Raw genomic sequence first — 24,159 nt, 5'->3', positions numbered from 1 at the left:
CATATCTTTGGGAAGCGGAGTTCAAATGTTCTAGCCACACCCAGGCCTGATTACTGCCACACCTGTTCTCATTCAAGAAATCACTTAATTAGGACCTGCCTGACAAAGTGAAGTATAGACCAAAAGATCCTCAAAAGCTAGACATCATGCCGTGGATCCAAAGAAATTCTGAAACAAATGTGAAAAAGTAATTGAGATCCATCAGCCTGGAAAAGGTATTAAAGCCATTTGTAAAGCTTTAGGACTCCAGCAAACCACAGTGAGAGCCATTATCCACAAATGTCGAAAACACGGAACAGTGGTAAACCTTCCCAGGAGTGGTTGGCTAGCAAATATTACTACAAGAGCGCTGCAACGACTCATCCAAGAGATCATAAAATACCCCACAACAACATACAAAGCACTGCAGGCCGCACTTGCCTAAGTTAAAGTCAGTGTTCAAGACGCCACCATAAGAAAGAGACTAGGCAAAAATGTCCTACATGGCAGAGTCCCAAGACAAAACCACTGTTGAGTTGAGAGGAGCGAATTTGATAGGGTCCCTGCTTATTCGGCAAGCTATAGCGCTCACAGAATAAGCTGGAGAGGGAACCCGGATATGTGGAGCAAGCCGGCTGATCAGCTGTTCGGCTCCGCAGCTGAATGTGTGGCGGCTGTGTCACAGTCGCAACACATGCATCGATAGCCTGTTTGTTGGGCTCGCCATGCATGTGTTCTGACTGTGACACAGCCGAGACACATGCAGCTGCGGAGCCGAACGCGCACCATGTATCCGGGTTCCCTCTGCAAATTATTCGGTAAGTAACAGCCTTTCAGAAAAGGAACATCATACCAACAGTAAAATCTGGTGGTGGTAGTGTGATGGTCTGGGGCTGTTTTGCCGCTTCAGGACCTGGAAGACTTGCAGTGGTAAGTGGAATTATGAATTCTGGTGTCTGCCAAAAAATCCTGAAGGAGAATGTCCAGCCATCTGTTCGTGACCTCAAGCGGAATCCCACTTGGGTTATGCAGAAGAACAATAATCCAAAACACACAGACTTTGGAGTGGCCTTGTCAAAGTCCTGACTTTACTCTGGTTAGAATTATTTGCATAAAGATGAAAAATCCAGGTATTTGTTTCTTTTTTATTGCAACTTTTTCCAAGACTTTTCTTTAGCTATACATTTTCTATGTGGATTTTTGGCCTTAGTCCGGGATCACACTTGCGAGTGCAATGCGAGAAACTCGCCTCAATACCCGGAACTGCTGCCCGCACTCGGGACCGGAGTGTGCGGCTGCATGTCTTTCTATGCAGCTAAACGCTCCTGTCCAAACCGCTGCCGGCAGTGCCGGGTATTGAGGCGCGAGTTTCTCGCCTTGCCCTCGCAAGTGTGACCCTGGCCTTAAATTGATTGTCTCAACATGGCCATGGGAAAAAATTGCTTAACTATACGGATGAATGACAATCAGACCAGTCCTAATATTAACGTTTACTGCAGTCACTAGTAACTACTGCTCTCTCAATATGATCAATTTGAATCCCATCAAAGAATTGAGCATTGCGCAATTGCAAGTACTGGATTTCTTCACATGTAAATCCAGCCTCACTTAAATCCCGCGCGTTGCAACTTGACAGATCTGACAACCTACCCTACCCATTAAATTTAAAAAAAAAAAAAAAAAAAAGTTTCTTATGAAAGGTGTCCTTTTGAAAAGTCAGGCACATGGCATTTAGAGGGTTAACCTAATCAACTCAGGTTAAAAAAAAAAAAGATGAAAAGCTGTTTGAACCACTACGATTCCATCAATGCTTTCACGGCGCAGCGCGGGACTTGAGCGGCTGCCAGCGTGCACAATGTAATTAGCCATCGCGATTAAGTCATTGTCCTGAAATAGCCGAATCTGTCACCAGCAAACACAACAGTAACGAGTTTGTTTTCCTATTCGGGTCCTTAGTAGACTTAATGTAATAATTATAAATCAAATTTCAAGCCAAAACAGAAACATTTGTTTGGTAAATTCCAGATATCCCAAGAAGATCTCTATGGGGTGCAGGGCTAAGTATATCAGCAAATGAAAGGGATTGTACAGGATAACTAAAACATGGCTAGTTTTTTCCAAAAACAGCATCACCAGTGTCAGGATGCGTGTGGGATTGCAGATCGGTCACATGAACTTCAATGGCGCAGACCTCCAATACTCGACAAACCACATCAGGGTTGGAAGAAAGCAGCCATGTGTGTTTTTTCTAATCTGGAACAATACCCCTTTAAAAATTAGCATTCGTACATAACTACATGCACTGGCTACATGGCCACTCATGTGAATAAAGTCTATCATTATGCAGTAATCATGGCCATTGTGTCTTGACTGATGTCTTAAGTCATTAGAAGTCATATTGATCTTACTGATTGAACTTGATGGAATAGTCCTATGACTTTATTTCAACTGATTTGGGGTTTCTGGGCATGTGCAAGGTGCACAACCAGCGCACTGCACATCTGTAGAACTTCCTTCCTTTACTCACACCACCTGGTGCAGGCACAGAAGCAGCCTTGCTCCACTGTAAATGCCCAGAATCCAAGCTCAAACGGAGGTGAATAAAGCCAACATGACATCCCATTAAATATTGCAGACCGTTTCCCTATACAATAATTAAGCATCAGAGACAAAATATGGGCAGCCCCTTTAAGCAAAGCCAACACAGCAGCCTGGTTGTTTCAACAGCCCAAGGGTGTGAAGAGGAAGGAGCATGCAAGATCATGTGGTTTGGTCATGGGAACAGAAAAGTCCTGAGCAAAACAACACAAGGGACTGTGTGTAACAAATCGAGAAGTGGTGATGACGTGAGATTAGACATATTAAGACCTTGATTGTTTGCAGGACCAGAAAAAAAAATAAAATGGAAATCTTTAAGTCATCATTATAAAAATAGACCTCACATCTGGCATGGATTCTCTAAGTGGACACGAGGGCCGGAATAAACGAGACTTCAACAAATCTCATCGACAAGCCCCCTTGTCAAATCCTAGGAAGCAGCGGCAGGCCCCCTCGCCTTGCCACACTCTTGCTTTCATGTCTGTCAAACTGCATACAGGCAAACTTCCAGTTCAGGACAGGCAACAAATGTCATCGACACGTTGAAAATTTCTGCAAGTAAACACACACATTTAAAAAAATAAAATAAAAACAGCAGTGGAAGATGCTCATCGTTTTCCATTGCAAATGTTAAGTCGGAGTCAAATATGGAACAACATTTTTGGAATGCAACACCATGGATTTTGCTACAGAAAAAAAATAACATACCAGCAAAAAAAATTCTCCAGCAATTGTGCTACATGTGAACTCACCCAAACAGCACGCGCAATTGTTAACAACCCATAGGAGAGTAAAAAGTAACCATAGAGGCCCATGATAAAATTGTAAATGGGGCCCCACTCTACCACAGTCATCGTTAGCAGCAAGTTCATAATGAGCAGGAGAAGCCACCGTGGTGCCTGACAGCGACACAGAGCCAAAGAGGTGTCCGGCAGTGACACCACACTGAAGAGGCGCACGGCGATGACACCGCACTCATTAACCCTGCACTGTGACATACAAAGAGTAACAGCGGAACACGGTACACAGCAAGGATAAGTAGGGGGCTGGATCACATTACCACATGCATCCATCTTATTTTATACTGTAGTAACATCCGAAGCTGCAGACAGGCCAGGGTATGCTCCACTGTATTGTACTGCGAGAAGCAGACAGGATCAATGTATTCCCCAATCTTCTTCCAGAACACATTTTCTGGATTACAGGACGAATCTCCAGAAAGATCCGGCTCGTCCTTGCACCGAACGTGACACTCTGCTGTGCGCCCCCCGCCCTAAGGCATCTCTGCCATCCATATTGGCACATTTTACGCTCCAGATCAATTAGAGGCACATGACAGCAAACGTCCCGAGCCACAAACAAGCCCAGCAGCATCAAACATTTATGGAGACGGCATATCTTTGCATAAATGACATTTGCAGAAATTAGAAACCAACAGGAGGGTTCAGCAATGACGGACACCAATGGAATATAAATGAAGACATTACAGGGGTCTGCTGTTCTCATCAGCTGATATGTGGAGGTCCCTGCCAACTACAGACACATTCAGATGGGTGGAAACCTTGCGGTGATTGCAGGGTCTTAGTGACATGCAGATTGATTAGTGGGGGCCTGTCAGTCAGCAATGGCCAGAGCATCAGTGTTTAATCCCAGAAAACACCTTTAACAAATGCTTATTACAGAGACAAGAGAGCAGAGGGGCACACGCCGAAATCTAAAGCAAATCCAGCTACTTGTGTAAGGTCTTCTACACATTAGCAGGAGGGTGATTATACCCCAGTAACATAATGACCCTTAAAAACACATGACAATAACAATGGTTGGAACATACAGAAGAAGATTTTAAAGAAGCACCCCTCCTCCCATCAAAGTTTTTATCCTCTTAATATATTGCAGTCACCATATTACATAGAGCTGTGTACTTACAATTGTTCATTCTGCCTTTCTACCTAGCTAATACTTCTCTTTTCTCTACTCTATGTAGAAACAGGAAGTCTCTTGTCCCTGCATTTATTATTACCCTCTTCAATTCCTGACCCAGCTGCTCCCTACACCCCCTGCCAGGGACTAATTCAGGGAAAATTGACCTCCTGTTTCTACATAGAGCTTAGAAGGATTCAGCTCGTCAGTTTTTAATCACATTATATCACAGAACTAATTGAAAAGAGAAGAATTAGCTGGGTAGAAAGATAAAATGAGCAATTGTAAGTGCACAGTGCTATATAGTTCTAATATACTAAGAGGATACAAGTTTTCATGGGAGGAAGAGTGCTTTTTAAGGAAAAAAAAAATCAAATGTATAAAAACTGTATGGCAGCATCAAAGTCTTTGAAATTTAGAACTATGAACCCATAAGCCCTCGGTTCATCACAGTAAAGAAACCAAAACAAGGAATGAGCCTGTTGCCAACCCCACCAGGAAGCAGCAGTGCCGCCCCCCCCTGCCAACCCCACCAGGAAGCAGCGGTGGGGCCCCCCCCCTGCCAACCCCACCAGGAAGCAGCGGTGGGGGCCCCCCACTGCCAACCCCACCAGGAAGCAGCGGTGGGGGCCCCCCACTGCCAACCCCACCAGGAAGCAGCGGTGGGGGCCCCCCACTGCCAACCCCACCAGGAAGCAGCGGTGGGGGCCCCCCACTGCCAACCCCACCAGGAAGCAGCGGTGGGGGCCCCCCACTGCCAACCCCACCAGGAAGCAGCGGTGGGGGCCCCCCACTGCCAATCCCACCAGGAAGCAGCGGTGGGGGCCCCCCACTGCCAACCCCACCAGGAAGCAGCGGGGTGGGGGCCCCCCCACTGCCAACCCCACCAGGAAGCAGCGGGGTGGGGGCCCCCCCACTGCCAACCCCACCAGGAAGCAGCGGGGTGGGGGCCCCCCACTGCCAACCCCACCGCCAACCCCACCAGGAAGCAGCGGGGTGGGGGCCCCCCACTGCCAACCCCACCAGGAAGCAGCGGGGTGGGGGCCCCCCACTGCCAACCCCACCAGGAAGCAGCGGTGGGGGCCCCCCACTGCCAACCCCACACTCTTGTTTTCCTCTCAGTCAAAGAGCATACAGGCATAACAGAAGCAGACTTTCAGTTCAGGACAGACAAGGGAAGGGAAAGGAAGTTTCAGCACCCCTAGTGCTGGCAGAATGCTGAAAAGGAACCACCCACTCAAAGAGAATGACAAGTTAGAGAGTAGGAGAATCATAACAGTCCCTAGCCATATTATGCCCTCAAAACAGTATTGACTTTGGTGGGGGATGGGGGTCAGCAAGACCATGATTTTCTTCAGGTTTTATGAAAAAAGGTAACACTAACAATGCCCTCGTCCTTACGGTTACTCAAGGTACTGCAGATCCTGCCTCCCCCGCCAAACATAAAATTAGCGTCCACATTTATAGCTAAACTATCCAGAGCATTTACCCAACAAAGGGAAGTATTGTATGCGATTTCCCCCCCCCACCGGCAGCCGAAGCCCAAAACAGCAAAACAAACAGCTGTGAATGAATGTTAATAGCAGTGAGTTAGACCACGATCTTGTGAATATTTAAAACCCTCAAGAATATGAATTGTGGATTAAAAAAAAAAAAAAAGAAATAATCGTCATCTGAATATTTATAGTAAATAATTGCAACCTGCGCAGAGGCAGAAGCTTCCAGACACAGCAATTAGTCAGATTTACGGGTTTCAAGGGATGAGGAGGGAAAAAAAAAATCTAATTATGGATTAGATTGAAAGTGTCAATAAAAGGAAAATATTGTCACATCCAACAATAAGAAGATCGCTCCGGGGAGACGACACACCATGTGAATCGGCTCCGGTTTGCAAGCGAGCTGTCAATCACAGATCCACCAGTAATCATGGCGGCATCTAAAAGAGGCAGCTGCATTCTCTCCAGAAAGCACAATTCTTGTTCATGGCAGAAATAAATATTTCTATATTAACAGACGCAGCCAGTAGACAACAGTGGTGTTGTGTTTTGTTTTCTTTAAATACCTTTTATTATACAAGTACGTCTCACAAAATTAGAATATCATCAGAAAGTGAAACTCATTATACAGAGTTATTGCAAACACAGTGTCATGTATTTCTGTTAATGTTGATTACGGCTTACAGCCAATGAAAACCCAAAAGTCATTATATCAGTAAATTGGAATAATTAACAAAAAACACCTGCAAAGGCTTCCTAAGTGTTTAAAAAGGTCCCTTAGTCTGTTTCTACAGGCTCCACAATCATGGGGAAGACTGCTGACTTGACCTATGTCCAGAAGGCAGTCATTGACACACGTCACAAAAGGTCATTGCTAAAGAAGTTGGCTGTTCACAGAGTGCTGTATCCAAAAATATTAATGGAATGTTGAGTGGAAGGAAAAAGTGTGGTAGAAAAAGGTGCACAAGCAACCGGGATAACTGCAGCTTTGAAAGGATTGTTAAGAAAAAGCAATTCAAAAACTTTGGGTAGATTCATAAGGAGTGGACTGCTGCTGGAGTCATTGCTTCAAGAGCCACCACACACAGACACGTATCCAGGACATGGGCTACAATTGTCGCATTCCTTGTGTCAAGCCACTCATGATCAATAGACAACGCCAGAAGTGTCTTACCTAGGCCAAGGAGAAAAACAACTGGACTGTTGCTCAGTGGTCCAAGGTGTTGTTTTCAGATGAAAGTTTATTTTGCATTTCATTTGGAAATGAAGGTCCTAGAGCCTGGAGGAAGAGTGGAGAGGCGCACAATCCAAGCTGCTTGAGGTCTAGTGTGAAGTTTCCACAATCAGTGATGGTTTGGGGAGCCATGTCATCTGATGGTGTAGGTCCACTGTGTTTTATCAAGACCAAAGTCAATGCAGCCATCTACCAGGAAATTTTAGAGCACCTCATGCTTCCCTCTGCCAAGCTTTTTGGAAATGGAACTTTCATTCTCAAGCTGGACTTGACACCTGTTCACACTGCCAAAAGTACCAATACCTGGTTTAAAAACAACAGTATCACTGTGCTTGATTGGCCAGCAAACTCACCTGACTTTAACCCCATTAAGAATCTATGGGGTATTGTCAATGGGAAGATGAGAGACACCAGACCCAACAATGCAGATGAGCTGAAGGCTGCTATCAAAGCAACCTGGGCTTCCATAACACCTCAGCAGTGCCACGCAGAATTGATGCAGTAATTGATGCAAAAGGAGCCCCGACAAAGTATTCAGTGCATTTACTGAACATACATTTCAGTAGGCCAACATTTCAGATTTTTAAGTCATTTTTCAAGCTGGTGCTATAAAATATTCTAATTTACTGAGATAATGAATTTTGGGTTTTCATTGGCTGTAAGCCATAATCATCAACATTAACAGACAAAAAGTGTTTTTCATGAATTTTTCTAACACAATCTTCATTATTTTATTATTTTTTAAAAAGCATTTCTAAGACTAAGAAGAAGCATCTCCGCAAGACAGACAGACATGCTGCGGTCTGGAAAGACGCAACGCATGTCCGGTTACGCAGGGAAGCCGGAGGCGTCCCTGCACGCATAGTGGAGATGGGATTTCATTAAATCCCCTCCACTATACTGTAACATCTGGTCGCTGCGGCTGTTCGCAGCGTTCAGCCCGCAGCGTTTACTGACCGTGGGATCATACCCTTAAAGCCCTTCTAGTCTAGATAAGTAGAGACTCAAAAGGTTTTGTGGGACCCAGTTCCGACTTCTGGTCTAATCCTCTGTTGAACATACTTGGCACCTTTGTTGCTTCCCGTGTCCTGCAAGTAATGATGTCACAAGGAATAGTAAGGGAGAGATGGCAGGAACTGAGGACCAGACGAGGTCAGAACTAGAAACCATGAATCTTTTTGGTCATCGCCAGTAAAAATTGCTAGATTGGTGGGACAACCATAGATCTACAGAGCACAGAGATTTGCATGAAGTAACTCATGCACCCTGCTGCTCTATTCTAAGCCTATGGTGTCAATATTGCACATGCCCTCACTATTTCACTCCAAACGTTGTTATATCTGATGTTAGGACCGGTGCAATGACATGTGTGTGTCACAGCATAATATATGTCATGGGGCTTACTGATCACCAGTAATGGAAGCAGGTAATAGGAGGTCCGCAGGGCTCTGATGTCATGGCCATGGTATACCAACGTGGCAGATGGACCAGGGTCTTCCAAATCTTTTTGCTCAACTAAAGCCCCCTTTACATTTAGTGATGCTAAAGGTATGTGCCCATGATCAGTAAATGCTGCGGGTTGAGGCTGCGTACTTGTGCAGTGTCCAAATGTTATATCATAGTGGATGTTAATTCAAGAAATCCCAAGCCCACTATGCGTCCAGAGACGGACATGCGGCGTGTTTTTCCAGACCGCAGCACGTCAATTTCTCTTGCTAGTCTCCGCAAGAGAAATTTCATACAATGTATTGGAGGCGGTGAATCCGCACGGTTCAGTGATCACATGCGCATTCACCTGCGTTCAATAGCTGGCAGCGCTTTGGACGCAGCAAACATGCACTGAGTCCAACGGGCTGCTACTTCCGGATCGTGGGCAGACGGCCTAATTTTAAGTCTATACTGCAGGATTGATCTCGGCTATGTTCGTGGCCACAGATTAGAGCAGAGCGACATGGTGCATGTAGAAGACCAGAACACTCCTCTAGGTAGCAGCCACGCATCAGGAAAGGTTGTAACATTCACACTGTACTAAGGCTATGTGCACACGCTGCGGATTCACCTGCGGGTTTTTCTGCGCGGAACCGCAGGTAAAACGACCTGCGGTTTTACACCTCTTACACCTCTACTATGTTAAAGGTGTGAAACCGCAGCGGAATCTGCAGAAACAATTGACATGCTGCGGCTTATAAACCGCAGCAAAACCGCGCGGGAAAAAACGCAGCGTGAGCACAGTGGTTTTTAAAACCCATAGGGTAACATGGTACTGTACCACGTCTGCGGAACTGCTGCAGTTCTGCAGGGACAAAAACGCTGCGGAACCGCAGCAGAATCCGCAGCGTGTGCACATAGCCTTATAGATATTTTGATTTGGCAAGAGTAAACCATGGCTGCCACAAGCTGCAGAAGCGTGCATGGCGTGCATTAGGAACACACAAGCATGGCAGCAGCAACACAAATAGCCCAGCCAATCTATCATTGTCAGAATCCCTGTATAACCATGAGTGAGAACACAGCAGCCATATTCCTGTGTCTGTTACTGTCTAGACCTGGAAAGGAACAGAAATTAAAATCCAAGCTTCAGCCTCTTCAGACCAAATCCCATCCACAGACTTTTTAGCCTAAGCTCATACATCTGATTTTTGTGAAAAGGTTTGTCCAGGATTAAAAAAAAAAAAAAAAAAATACACTTTTTTTTTTTTTGTACATGAACAGCTCCACACCTGTCCACAGGGTGTGTCTGGTATTGCAGCCCAGCTCCACTAAAGAGAACTGGCCAAGTTGCAATACCACACCTGATCTTTGGTCAGCAGGAAAACATGTAGAAACATGCAACCCCGAAAAATGTCAGTCACGGAGCGGAAGCCTTAATGATCACGTAGCCATACAATAGGCGCCGTCATGAATGAGATGTGCCATATTAAATGGCAATTACCTGGGTGCTGCCTGCTGGAGGATAATAATCAAGGTTCGTTGTGAATATGTGATGGAAGGAGCAGGGATTGTTGCTGTTGTTAAGTTTACAGACAATGTAACGATCAGAAATAATCAGGAGGTATTCACCAAGATAACTGCTGGCCCTGCCTCTCACCGAGTGACAGCACTTCATTGTAGTGCATCCGCTGGGATAATCCCTTTTCTGTCCCTCCATATCAGTCACGTTCAGCATCAGTTTCGCCCATCAAAATGATAAAAACTATATATATCTAGTAATGCACATGAAGCAATAAATTAAAAAAAAAAAAGTCTACAGTGTCCAAACTTACTTTGTTTCCATTCAATGACCGCATGAAACCTCATTCTTTTCACCTCCAGTGGCTGAAAACCTCCTCCTGACGAATTACATTTCACAGAGGCTCCTCTTTATTTGTATCCAGTCTAAACAAACCTCTGGAACTTTTTAATATCCCTTCAATTTGTCATCATAACCATTTTGGGTATGTGCACACGATGCGGATTCATCTGCAGTGGATTTGGCCCTGCGGATCCGCAGCAGTTTTCCAAGGGATGTACAGTACCAAGGGATGTACAGTACCATATTATCCTATGGAAAACAAAAACCGCCGTGCACATGCTGCTGAAAATTCCGCGCGGAAACGCAGTGGTTTATTTTCCGCAGCATGTCAATTCTTTGTGTGGATTCCGCAGCGGTTTTACACCTATTCCATTCTAGGAATCTGCAGGTGTAAAAAAGCAGGCAAAATCCACACTAAATCTGCAGGAAATCCGCAGGCATTTTGACCTGCGGATTCTGCGCGGAAAAATCCGCAACGTGTGCACATACCCTTTAAGTACCTCGACTTGCTGTCAGTATTTGGAAATATCCTTATTCTCAGTATACTTGTACTGATGAAATAACTGACAATTGAAGGTTTGCTACTAATTAATCTAATCTAGACAAGTCTGTGTGGGGTAAACATATCAGTAGCACAAATTTGTCTACTGTACAGAGCTTTTGCTACAATGTACAAGCATAGTCCAAGCTGTTCAATTCAAAGTAGATTGTCAAAGCTCCTAAGACCTAGAGCAAACCTTTTTAAGGCTATGTTCACACGTTGCTTTTTTGCTACGATTTTTCTTTTTTGCTAATTTTAAGCTGTTTTCCAGCAAAAGCTAAGAGATTTCAGAAATCTCATAAACATTGTTTTTTTTTTTCCTGACTGGCGCAGAGAGTGCACACACTCAACATTTTATCTCTATGGCATTGCTGGAAATGGCTTTGGCGCTGTGCATAGCTTTGCCCAGCAGTTCCAAAGCCAGCGAATGGGGTGGAAAAGACAGGTTTCTCTAGAGCCCAGTTCCCTGGTTCAAGGGCCCTGTTCTTGGGCTTGGTATGTGTGCCAGTGGTCAGATCCCCAGCGATAACCAACTCATCACGCAACCTTTGGATATTGTATAACTTATGATTTGGGGAATAACCCTGCTTTGGGTATGTGACCACAATCAGTAATTGCTGTGGGTTTGACGCTCTGTACTTATGCAGCGTCAAACTCGCAGCATCCAGATGTTATAGCATAATGGATGGGATTTCTAGAAATTCCATGTCCACTATGTGTCCACAGACACCTGCGGATCACCCACGGCTCGTCTCTCCAGACTGCAGCATGTCAATTTCTCTTGCGAAGACACGAGCCTCTGCAACAGAACTTACATCAATCAAAAGAATTGAATGCCGTAGATCAGCACGGACCAGTCAGCACATGTGGATTTACCTGCATTCAACAGAAGGCAGCACCTTGGATGCAGTGAACGACAGGCGTCAAAGCACTGCTAGTTCCAGATCATGGGCACCCGGCCTTAGGCTATGTTCACACGCTGTGTTTTTATTGTCTCATGTGCATGCCATGCTGATAAAGTTTAGTTCCCCCCGCAAAAAAAAAATCATGATGCAACTTCCTTAGGATTTTGCACCAAAAGCAATGAGTCATTGCAGACATGCAGCCAAAACACAGGTATCAGGTTTTGCGACGTTTTTGCATTTACTCATTGATTTTTACAGGTGAAAAAAAAAATGCTGAAAGTGACATGCTGCAGTTTACAAAAACACAGTAGTTTTCAAATTCTGCAGAGCCGCGGACACGACTCCCACAAAGGGTATGTGCACACCGTTTTTTGTTTTGTTTTTTTTTGCTGGGTTTTGAGAGCAGAAATTTTTTAAGTCCTCCAAAAAAATGGAATCTCCTGTTTCCACTCCAAAAACTGCAAAAAAAAAAATTTAGGCCATAATTGCCTCTGCACCTGGTTGTTGTATGGGATTTTTTGCACCCAATTCAGTTTTCTATTTGTATCTTTTTGAAGTCTGTTTTGTATATGCTCACCTGTTTTGTTTTGTTTTTTTAATGTTTTCCATGTGGAGTTTCAAAATTCTAAATATTTGACAAGATTGTTTGTGGGTGTCTTTACAAAAAGTTACAAAGCTTAGCACAACTTCACTGCCCCAAGGGTGTTTTTTTTAGTACGCAGTTTTTGGTAGCATTTTGGCATTTTTCATGCCAAAAATTCACCGACAATTCAAGACAAATATAGACCCTTTTTAATTTTACTCAAAATTCATGAGCTACATGCACAATTTTGAAGAATTTGGGGTAAAAAAAAAAAAACAAACACACGGCGGCTACAAATACTACAAGACGAAAATGGAAATGGACTTAAAACCCCATAAACGATGAATTTGTGTCGACACATACCCCAAGACGCAGCGACGGCCCCAAATCGGCACATTTAAAAACGCCATAAACGTTGCCTCAGGTTAAAATCTTGGCAGTCTGACTGTGACTGTAATTCACTTCTGCCCTTTTCATATAACCCAGATTACACCGTTGACCCCTATACAACATGGCTACTCAGACTTTATTATGCTCTCCAAATTGGCTTACTGCAATCCCGTTAGTTATAAGGCTCCGGTATATTACAGTGAATGTTACATTATCAATCTGTACCGCAGTGGAGCTTGCAGTCTAATTGCCTGATGGACCTATTATTAGGGTAACGTGAAACTACAAATCCCAGCATGCCGCCGTCAAGGTGCACTGGACGTTATACAAGTTAAAAACGACTGATCAAGGGAATCTATATTACAGACTAGGACAAATTTACCAGAGGGCGTATTATAGCACACAGGATTGCAAGTAAGAAAAGCACCACGCTTAAAGGCCCCTTAAAGGGATATTTGAGGATGAATCTGGAGAAAGAATTACATTTGGACTGGTGACACGTCTGTGCATTATATTCCCCGTATGGGAAACGCTAAAAACAGAGAGCGGCATATTATCATATCCAACCCCAATATGTATTTTAACTGTTATTGGACAATATGCAAAACAACTAATATGGCCACCATTACAGTTCCCTGAAAAACAAGTGACAAGCCCTGAAAGCCTCAAGCACAAGTGTCTTTTACTGGCCAGTACCCATGTATGACATCGGAGCCATATGGAGACTTTATATACTAAACAGCATATAAAAAAGGCCATCATCCATCAAAGCTTGTGACAAATCAAGCACCGCATTAATAGAAGTAGGCCTCATTTATCAATGCCCATAGCAACCAATCAGGACTCAGCTTTCATTTTTTCAGAAGCGTTTAAGAAATGAAAGCAGAGCTCCGATTGGTTTCTATGGACAACAAAGGTTCAGTTTTACAGCTAGGCCAAATCCACATTCCCGCGTGAAGGAGGAAGCGGATATTATTTACAATGTATATGTAGCTCGGAGCTTTTCTCAGACACATTTGGCTCGACGTCAACCGACTTGGCCGCATGACAGACTGCGCGTGTAAAAAAAAAATATTCATGTGAACTCTGCCATGGACTAGTGTTATAAGTCCAAACTATGACAATATGAATTAGGCCTTAGGTAGTTTGGATATTTGAGGCCCGGAATCACGTTGTGGTGCAAAATGTCGGCCCACCAAGTGCAAAATGGACTGTCGCCAGACAGAGATGGCATGCATCAAACCTATCATACAAAAAGCATAGGGGGCGCTATGGAATGAGAGAGATCAGTAGATTTATGGATGACAACAAATATGGCCGCCATTATGACTCCTGTCCCTCTAGTAAAGCAAATCAGACGCAACATGTAAATTATTACCGACTTTGACAGCATAATTTAGCATTCGGAAGTCTGACAACTGTTACAGGAAATTTACCATAGGTTGTCCATCAGCTTTCCGGAAAACAGAACTGGGTATCTGCACTCAGAACAAAGTCTGAAAAGTCAGCGTTATGGCTGCAGGACATACAGGAAGCAATGCCAACCATTGCGCCCATGACAGCATCGTACGAGTCGTGTTCACTACAGGTCACCAGGGACTATAAAGTCACAGCAGCTCCCCTAGTAACTGAGCAGTGCTCCGGAGAGAAGCACAACCTAAACATTACACACCCTGCCCGAGGCGGGCAGACCAGTACTGCATAGCCCTTAATTACACGCACGCCACCAAAGCCTACAATTGTCAAGAGCTCAACTTACTGTTTGCTACATGTTACCCAAAGATAATGGGATGGCAACAAAAGTGTCAAAAAGAATCCATTTATCAACAGCGGCAAACACTGGGGTCTTCAAGGGGAACACACTATATAAAAGGGGGTTGTGTAGCATAAGGCTAGGTGCACACGCTGCAGATTCACCCGCGGATTTGTATCTGCGGATCCACAGGTAGAACCGCAGGTAAAATGACCTGCGGATTGGCCTGCGGTTTTCCCCTGCGGTTTGCCCCCTGGACAATGGAATAGGTGGCAAACCGCAGACATGTCAATTCTTTCTGCGGATTCAAAACCGCAGCTTTTCCGCAGTTGAAAATCCGCAGCATGTGCACAGCGGAATGTAAATCACAGACTTACACTGTACTGTACATTGTCAGCAGAATCTGCAGCAGAATCCACAGAGTGGGCACATAGCCTTATACAAGCACAGCGGCTGTCTTCCAGACCAGTGCCACTCTACGGGTATGGTCAAATGTTGTCTATTAGCTGATGGTTTTGTTGCAGAAAATTCTGCAGCTGTCTCATTTATCTGAACAACCTCATTTCAATTAATGGAACCGATTTTATAATGTGTTTTCCAACACGTCACCTGGCTGCAGTTTTTTACTTTGTTTAAAAAGACAAACTGCTTTATTCATTCTACCCTTAAGGGGGTTTCACACATAGCGAGACCACTAGCGATATCGCTCGAGCGTCACCGATATTGTGACGCAACAGCGATATCGCTAGCGATCTCGCTAAGTGTGAAATGTAGCGGCGACCGGACCCCCCCGCTGGCTATCGCTGATCGAGCTAGAATGAGCAGGTCCATATTTCCATCATTGGCGTCCCGCTGGCCAGCACTCATCGCTGTGTTTGAAGCTTAAAAACGACAAGCGACGTCGTTAGCGACGCAGAGCTCAGCGATACAGGTCTGAATCGGTTACAATTAAGTTGTGTGAAAGGTACTCAATGACCAACGAGGTCGTTATGCAGATCGCTGATCTGTCTTGCGTCGTTGATGAGATTGGACTGTTTGAAAGCTATCTAGCGATCATGTAACGACACACCAGCGATCTTTGCCAGGTCGGATCGCTATCGCTGGTGCGTCGCTATGTGTGAAGGGGCCTTTAGTCTCCACCTTTGCTGCCAGTGTCTATTATTGTCTGTAATGCTGAAGTCATGTGAATAGCGCTGCAGCTAATCACGAAGCTCATGGCTCGTACTGTCAACTCGGGCAGAGCCGCTGGGCTCGGTTATAGGCTGCAGACAATAACAGATGCACAGACAGATATACGAAAAACATTAATTTATTAGATACATGATTAAAACACACAGTTACTAAGTAATGTAGAAAAAAAATGGAAAAAGGGCTAGATGAACCTCAAAGTACATAAGCAGGGGCTACTGAATATCAAGGTCAAGAATATATATATATATATATATATATATATAGCGCACTATGTGTGCACATTGTAAGTATATGATGCATAACACACGGCTCAAATAAATTGCAATTGGAAAAATCCTTTAAATAACAGAAATTTGTACAATTAAAACTGAAGCATGTAAATTCACCATCAGGGGCCAAATTTATAATTGATTTAAGGCTTTTTTTTTTTTTAATTTGCACCAAATTTTAATTTTGTGCTTACCCCAGCTGCTTTATAGAAATATATGAAGTGGTCACGCTCGGGTCGGTAGACCCACGGCCAGTCTGTGCATTGACAGTCCAATCTCAGGTTATGTGCACACGTTGTGGATTCTGCTGCGTTGTACAGTACCATTAAAGGCTATGAGAAATGAGAAACGCTGTGCACATGCTGCAGATTTTCTGTGGATTTAATCCGCAGCATATCAATTCTTTGTGCGGATCCGGAGCGTTTTGACACCTGCTCCATTATAGGAATCCACAGGTGTAAAAACGCAGGTCATTTCACCTGCTGATTTAGCCAAATCCGCAGGGTAATCCGCAACGTGTGCACATACCCTTAGGGTAAGTACACACTAGGCATTTTTTCAGGGCTTTTTTATCTGCAGCAAAACCTGATCTCTTGGCTGGAAAGAAACTGCAGAAAAAGCATGGTTTCTTTGGCTTTTTTTTATGCGTTTTTTTGTGGCAGTTTTGGCATGCTAGATTTGTCTCTCTATATACACACACACCTTTGAATACGCAACAATTCATCAAACACTGTGAGCACATTTTGATAAATTTGGCACAGAGTATAACAGCACAAAAAAACAAAAAAGATACTTAAAAATCACTGTAAATGATGAATTGAGGCTACTATCTTCAGGCTGCGTCTTGTCTTTGAATAAGACACAATCAGTTCACGTTCCCAGGTGCAGAAATGCTGCGCTTTGTCTGCAGGTGTCCGCTCCAAAATACACAATAGCATTCTGCTCTGATTATGACATTTTTGTTGCTTTTTCCCAGTTTATGAGTTTTTGGTGCACTTCTTGCAACTTGCACATCGCAATTGTAATCGGCTCATAATCACGTGAAAAACTAGGACGAGTCTTGCACGTCAATACCCGGCACTTGGATCGGAGCGTTCAGCTGCATAGAAAGACATGCAGCCCCACACGTCGGTCTCGAGTGCCGGGTATTGACGTGCAAGACTCGTCCTACTTTTTCACGTGATTATGAGCCCTTAAGATTACAATTGAGCCGTGCAAGTTGCAAGACATTCAAACTCTACATGTCATGATGTAGCATCACCATCCTGCACAATGTGGTGTTAGCGAATTGGTCCAGGAATAGATATTGCTGCACGTTGCAGAAACAGCACCACACCTGTCCATAGGTTGTGTACGGTATTGCAGTTCAGCTTCATACATACCAGCTGATCACCACAAGTCCTGCTTCAGAGACACTTGTAAATGGCAGATAATGCCAACAGCTCCTAAAATGAATGGGCGCCCATGTAACATATGAACAGGATGGGTCTCTCAAAGGGATAGCCACTACTTACAACCATCAGGTCATTCATGCTGGGAATTGTAGTTCTGCAACAGCTACAATTTACAAATACAAAGAATCTCATCATCCACAAGCCTGGGCAATCAGACTCAACCAACCCAAGTACAAACACCTCCTGCCTGGGTGACGGCTGTTTCTCCCCAGGCAGTGAGCTGTCAGCCAGCACATGACAGGCTCTGGCTGCGTGTTCAGACCCAGATCTACCCAAGCATTCAGCCAGTGTTGTCCCTCAACCAGGCCGCAGACAGGTATTCATTAATTTCCTTACATGCCACAAAATTTGTTTAGCCATTTCCTCACTTCATCTGTTTTTGGAAAAGTTGGGTGACAATCAGCAGATACGACATTGTAGATCTTGGCACATTTTTCCAGAAATATATTTCAATCAGATCAAAGAGAAAATACACACTCCCCTGCTCTCTGCATACATTAATGGATCTGGAAAAGCTGTGTCACCACAAATGGAAGCCTCTGAGAGGCTGGACACCCAGATTTTCCTGATCACCCAATAGCACGTAAATAAAGTGGGTGCAGGGGTTGCAATCTCACTTGGGCCCTGGAGCCTATGGGGCCCAAAAGGTCCCTTTGGGTTATATCAAAGGCTCATTACTACTAAAAATTTGGAATAATTTGGAGCCCATGAGCTTCAAGTTACCCCACTGTACAGCAGCCTGCAAATGTGGCAATTCACCCCTCCCTCCATCGCCATAGTCACAATGATCCATGGAGCAAAATGCCACATTATATGCTGTCACCCAGCTTTGCCAGCAACAGAGGTAAATTAACTACTGCAAAAAGCCAACGCGCCTCAATTAGGTGTGGATGGATGTGAATCCAATCTCATCAGCGCTGATTACAAACACCTACAAGGTAATTAAGAGACACCCCCCCCTCCTCATACAAGAGCATGGCACCAACAAGACTGCAATCAAGAAGAACAGTAGTGACCTCCATGAAGCATTTAACCAGTTCACTGCATTAGCCAAGAGATGGTTAAACAGGTCAGTGCCAAACACCCTACAGAGTACAGCAATGGATGCCCTGTGTGCCAAGCAGCCTATAGAACACAGCAATGGGTGCCAAGCAGCCTATAGAACACAGCAATGGGTGCCAAGCAGCCTATAGAACACAGCAATGGGTGCCAAGCAGCCTATAGAACACAGCAATGGGTGCCAAGCAGCCTATAGAACACAGCAATGGGTGCCAAGCAGCCTATAGAACACAGCAATGGGTGCCAAGCAGCCTATAGAACACAGCAATGGGTGCCAAGCAGCCTATAGAACACAGCAATGGGTGCCAAGCAGCCTACAGAACACAGCAATGGGTGCCAAGCAGCCTACAGAATACAGCAATGGGTGCCAAGCAGCCTACAGAACACAGCAATGGGTGCCAAGCAGCCTACAGAACACAGCAATGGGTGCCAAGCAGCCTACAGAGTACAGCAATGGGTGCCAAGCAGCCTATAGAGTACAGCAATGGGTGCCAAGCAGCCTATAGAGTACAGCAATGGGTGCCAAGCAGCCTATAGAGTACAGCAATGGGTGCCAAGCAGCCTATAGAGTACAGCAATGGGTGCCAAGCAGCCTATAGAGTACAGCAATGGGTGCCAAGCAGCCTATAGAGTACAGCAATGGGTGCTTTATGTGACAAGAGATAACCAATGCACCACCAGTCACTTCTTTGCCATCTTGCGCAGCAATCCCTTATGCCATGCTAGTTCTGTGCCCACTTACCAACTGCAGCAAGGACAGCCATAAGACAGTCACTGGGTATTTAGCTGGCAGCATACCAATAAACACTGCATGCACCGCTAGTGACCCCCACAGAGGAAGACTCCAGCAGGAGACATCCGGAATACGGAGTCTGCTCACTATACAGGATGCTACAAGCTCCCCCCCAAAGCCCCTAGACCGTTACCTACCCCAATAGTCACTGTTTCTGCAGGGTTCTCATTCTAGGGGGTGTCCTGGCTGGCAGGAGTGATGAGGGGGTGCAGGAGATGCCAGCTCCCTCTGCTCTGTTACTGGGAGGTTTGAATGGTTTGGTACAGAAGGAGGAGGGGGATGGGATGTGACGATGATAGGCGTCAGATATGCACTGGATCACACGCCCTCTGGCGGTGGACAGGGGTTGCTGCAGCTCAGGAAGCGAACCAAAAACATGTAACAATAATTTAATAACAAATAGAAGAATATTTATTATTGTCTCATTGACTTCTGTTCTAAGTCTACAGACACACGTCACTATGATCTATGGCAGTGGTCCCCAACCTTTCTGGCCTTGAGAGCCACATTCAGCACTGAGAGAGGGTCGGGAGCCACATCCAGCACTGAGAGGGGCGTGAGCCACATCCAGCTCCCCCCCCTCACAGTAGTGGCAACCACAGCCCCCATTACAGGTATAATGATAACCAAAGCTTTTCCACAGATATCACTTCAAAGCAGTACACTGAGATCCAGGGGTTCCCACAATAACCCCACTCAGTATTCTCTCATCAAGGACTCCCAACACACTCATAGCCAGCCTTAAGCATCTCTAACAGGTAGTACCATCCTCCAGCGTACCACACCTAAAACATCTCTAAACCCCTAAGACCAGTGTATGTGCTTCCAGATCTGCTCTTCTGTGCACGGCTACTCACACAATTCACCATTTTGAGATGTGCTCTTCATACTTGTTTGCTAACTAATGCACCAAGCTGGCAGACAGTCGCGAGCCACAATTCATGGGACCGCGAGCCACATGTGGCTCCCGAGCTACAGGTTGGGGACCCCTGCTGTATAGCATAAACCACACTTGGCATGCCCCATATGCCTTCATATTCAGGTTAGTAAGGACTGAATAGACCTCCAGGACCTACAGATGGAGGAATAGACAGCTCTATGGCTGACAGCTTAGGTGTTGCTGCATCCAGTCTGCACATCCTGAACTCCAGACTGTTTCATGTATTAGGCCACGTTCACAAGATCAGTATTTTACATCAGTATTTGTAAGCCAGAATGAATAGATGAAAAGTAGAAACACGTCACCACTCCTGTATTTGTCACCCACTCCTGGTTTTGGCTTACTAATACTAATGTGAAATGTGAAATACTGGCCATGTGAACGTGGCCTTAGATTTGTAGAGGATTTTCAGACTGTGGTTGTTTCTTTGGCAGCAGGCAGAGGTCTTGAAAATGGCAAAAAACGGAAATTGTTAGGTTGGTGCAAGACTACACTGTGAATAAACTGTTTGCTTAATATCCTTCTAAAGAGGTTCTCTGGCAGAAAAAAAGGTATCCCCTATTCCACGGACAATACTGATCAGAGGTGGGACCTGCACGGAGCTGGGAATTTTTATCCTAAATGGATCACTTCTGTCCCAGTTTCAAAACCTAGAGTGTAAATCTGAACCGGTACCAGACTGGGCTTTGCTCTCCGTTTTGACTATAAAGGGAGTGGAAAACAACCATATTTCTTTTCTCGGACAGAGCCAGTCCAAGGAAAAAATTTTGTTGCGTGCCAGAGCTTAATCTAATTTTCCGATCGCACTCGGACATGCAAGTCAATGAGTGCTGGGGAAACATCAGACTGCACTCGGATGACTCAGCAGCCCCATAGAGAATTATTGGAGTGGTGGACGAGCACACACTGCCACTCCATTTTCACAGAGAACCCCTTGTTTTCACCAGTGAACCCCTTTTTAAAGCCCTTTCTGGTACTGATCCAGACCAACACCTCCATCCTGAGACAAGAGCCCATTGCTTATTTACCAAACCCAATCTCATTGTTTATTACCCAAGACTCTTTCAAATTAATTGTTTAATGGGCATATTGTAAATGGGTACATATTGCGGTGTAATAATTATATGTATGTGGATAAGCTGTAAATATCCAATATGGTAATACCCTTATAAAGCTATTCTTCAAGATTAGAAAATAAAAGGATACACTTTTTTTTCTAGAAACAGCACCACACCTGTCCGTAGGTTGTGTTCGGTATTGCAGCTTATCTCTTTTCAGGTCAATGAGACTGAAATGCAATAACAGACAGAACAGAAGTAGCATTGTTCCCTGCTATACTTTTAGCAGTAGGACATGATTAACTCCTTCCTGACAGCTGTGTGCATGTACAGCATGGTACAGTCTCACCCCCCCATTAGATAATTATGCCGTATCCTATGGAAGGCTGTGTTTCTTCTCGCGTCATTGATTTCATGAGAGAATATATAATCCGCACAGGATGGATCTGTAAATCATTGCTCTTTTACTTGTCATTGATTTGTCACGTTGCTTATAACATCCAATAGGATCCAGCATTCAGTCAATTACTGTACATGATGCCTGGAAAACCTGTTGTAGGTATGTTGTGTGCAGCGCAGATGAGTCTACAGCCACAGATCATGTCTGAACTCTAGACATAAGTGTGTTCAGTGGAAATAATCAATGTTGGCAGCAGTGATGAGCAAATGTGCTCGGAAACAGCGTTATCTGACCATGCTTGTGTGCTAACAGAGTGTCTTCAGTGTGCTCAAATAATATGTTCGAGTCCCCACGGCTGTATGTCTGGCGGCTGTTTGACAGCTGCTACACATGCTGGGATCACTTGTTTGTTAGACAATCCCTGCATGTGTTGCGGCTGTTAGACAGACACGAAACGTAGCTGCGGGGTCTCAAACATATTATTGGAGCACGCCAGAGACACTCTGTTAGCACACGAACATGCTCGGATAACATCTTATCAGAGCACGTTCGCTCAACACTAGTCAACAGCTATAATCCTACAGATCTAGAGCATTCCACTCGATAAGATGTGTCAGTGTAATGTCGGTAGTCTCCCCAACCTGTATATCTGCAGCTGTTATAACACTACAACTCCCAACATGCAAGGAAGCCAATACGGCGAAACGTGCGTCGGGGCACGTTCCTGGAGCCGGACACTCACCCACATGGGTAAGCACTAAAAGGCACTTTAATCTGCACCGCCACTTTAAGGGAGAATTAACTGAGGGCAACCACATTTACTCTTTCCCTATAGTTCTGTCACCCTGCATTGGACTCTTTTCTCCTGTTTATATGCGATCCTCGCGGATATAATGTATTATTAGTGGCAGGGTGATGCTTTAATACTGATTTTCAGTTTTGTCAGATCTTGTGGTTCTCCTTACTATGGTATTATTTTTCTCCTTGGATATTTTCCTATATGGTGTACAATACTGTGTCTAGATTGTGAGTGGCTCTGGGACAGATTTTTGTTTGTCTCCCAAAACGGACCACTTCATCTATTATTACTATGGTTATTATGGTTTTATGTGGTGATTAATAAAGGGAATATATTTTTTATATGCATTCTTTTTGTGTCATGGTTTATGTAGGGCTGGATGTTCCTTAATGTGTGAATTCTGAAAGAGAGCAAGTTGTAGCTTCTTGATCCTTGCTTTGAGTGATATGTCTGGCTTAATTTGTTCCAAAATTTACTTTTGTTCTTCTTGCCATCCGTGGTATTGATAACATCCTTCTCCAGCATCACATTTTGAAGACTTCTTCTGTCTTGTTTCTTTATCATCCAGGTTTCGCATCCATATGTTACTTGCAAAAAAAATACAAGAATATGTACAAGCCATGTATTCATTGCCATTGAAATGTTCCTCAATTTGAAGATCTTGTTCAGTGACTTCATTGTTGGTTTGCACTCTTCTCTGTTAGGCATTATTAATTGGGCATTCTATAGCACTACTCCTTGGGGTCTCTGTAGCCCTAATATTCATAGACTGTATGGTATTATTATTTAGGGATTGTATTGTCCTATTTGAGCACTATATGGCCCTATAATGTGTGCCCTGGTCCTATTTTGTAAGCACTGTAATGCCCTATAATTTGGGCGGCATAAGGAACTATTATCTGGGGTCTCGCTAGCTCTATAATTCCAACGCTGTATGGCATTATTATTTAGAGACTGTGGTCATATTATTTCAGCACTATATTGCGTTATAGTTTGGGCTTTTGACATTATTATGTGCAAGAAAAAAAGTGTTCAGCTCACACTTTATATTTCCATGTTGCTTTCAAGCACGGGCCACAGCTCTGTCAGGCAGTAGACAAAATACGGAAAGGACTGTCCAGCTCAAAAGGGTAAAATCCAAAACATTTTATTTAGATATCCATAAAATAGGTATGCAGAATACAAAAATGCATAAAGACACTGTACGCGTTTCGAACGAAAAGTTCTTAAACTGAACTTTTCGTTCGAAACGCGTACAGTGTCTCCTCAACCTTCCCTCTGGTTTTCCGGTCAGGTTCATGCATTTTTGTATTCTGCATACCTATTTTATGGATATCTAAATAAAACATTATTATACCTTGTGGGCCTAATGTTTTCGGCCCACTGTGTAACAATATTATTCAGGCACTGTATGGTCCTATTACTCGCGTACTGTCTTGTGGAACTAGTTGATTTGTCTTTCTATTGTGTCTTTTTTTTTTTTTTTTTCCACCCAAGAAAATGGA

The 24,159-nt window shown here is 44.3% G+C and overlaps 2 protein-coding genes across 7 annotated transcripts in view; one reads left to right on the top strand and one right to left on the bottom strand.

Moving 5' to 3' along the window:
• NIN (ninein) overlaps positions 1-19,749 on the bottom strand; it is a 133,128-nt gene extending 113,379 nt beyond the window's left edge. Inside the window, exon 1 of one of the 5 annotated variants that reach the window (XM_073577669.1) lies at positions 19,595-19,749. Coding sequence is in view for 4 of the 5 variants with exons in the window: in XM_073577671.1 (XP_073433772.1) it covers positions 19,407-19,428 (22 nt within the window). In the remaining variant the exon portion in view is untranslated. Of the gene's footprint in view, positions 1-19,406; positions 19,488-19,594 lie in introns of those variants that run through there. The other 4 variants (XM_073577671.1, XM_073577667.1, XM_073577668.1 and 1 more) reach the window with 4 other exon arrangements.
• Positions 17,783-24,159, top strand: part of LOC141091899 (lysophosphatidylserine lipase ABHD12-like) — a 55,356-nt gene continuing 48,979 nt past the window's right edge. The window contains exon 1 of one of the 2 annotated variants that reach the window (XM_073577673.1): positions 17,783-17,921. The gene's annotated coding sequence lies outside the window, so the exon portion shown is untranslated. Of the gene's footprint in view, positions 17,922-18,517; positions 18,675-24,159 lie in introns of those variants that run through there. The other variant, XM_073577672.1, reaches the window with a different exon arrangement.

The sequence above is a fragment of the Dendrobates tinctorius genome, unplaced genomic scaffold (genome assembly GCF_039654945.1).
Source record: "Dendrobates tinctorius isolate UK_male_01 unplaced genomic scaffold, ASM3965494v1 ptg000057l, whole genome shotgun sequence".
Classification (NCBI taxonomy): domain Eukaryota; kingdom Metazoa; phylum Chordata; class Amphibia; order Anura; family Dendrobatidae; genus Dendrobates; species Dendrobates tinctorius.
Note: the sequence above shows the minus strand (reverse complement) of the source record. Positions and strands in the feature narration are given on the sequence as shown.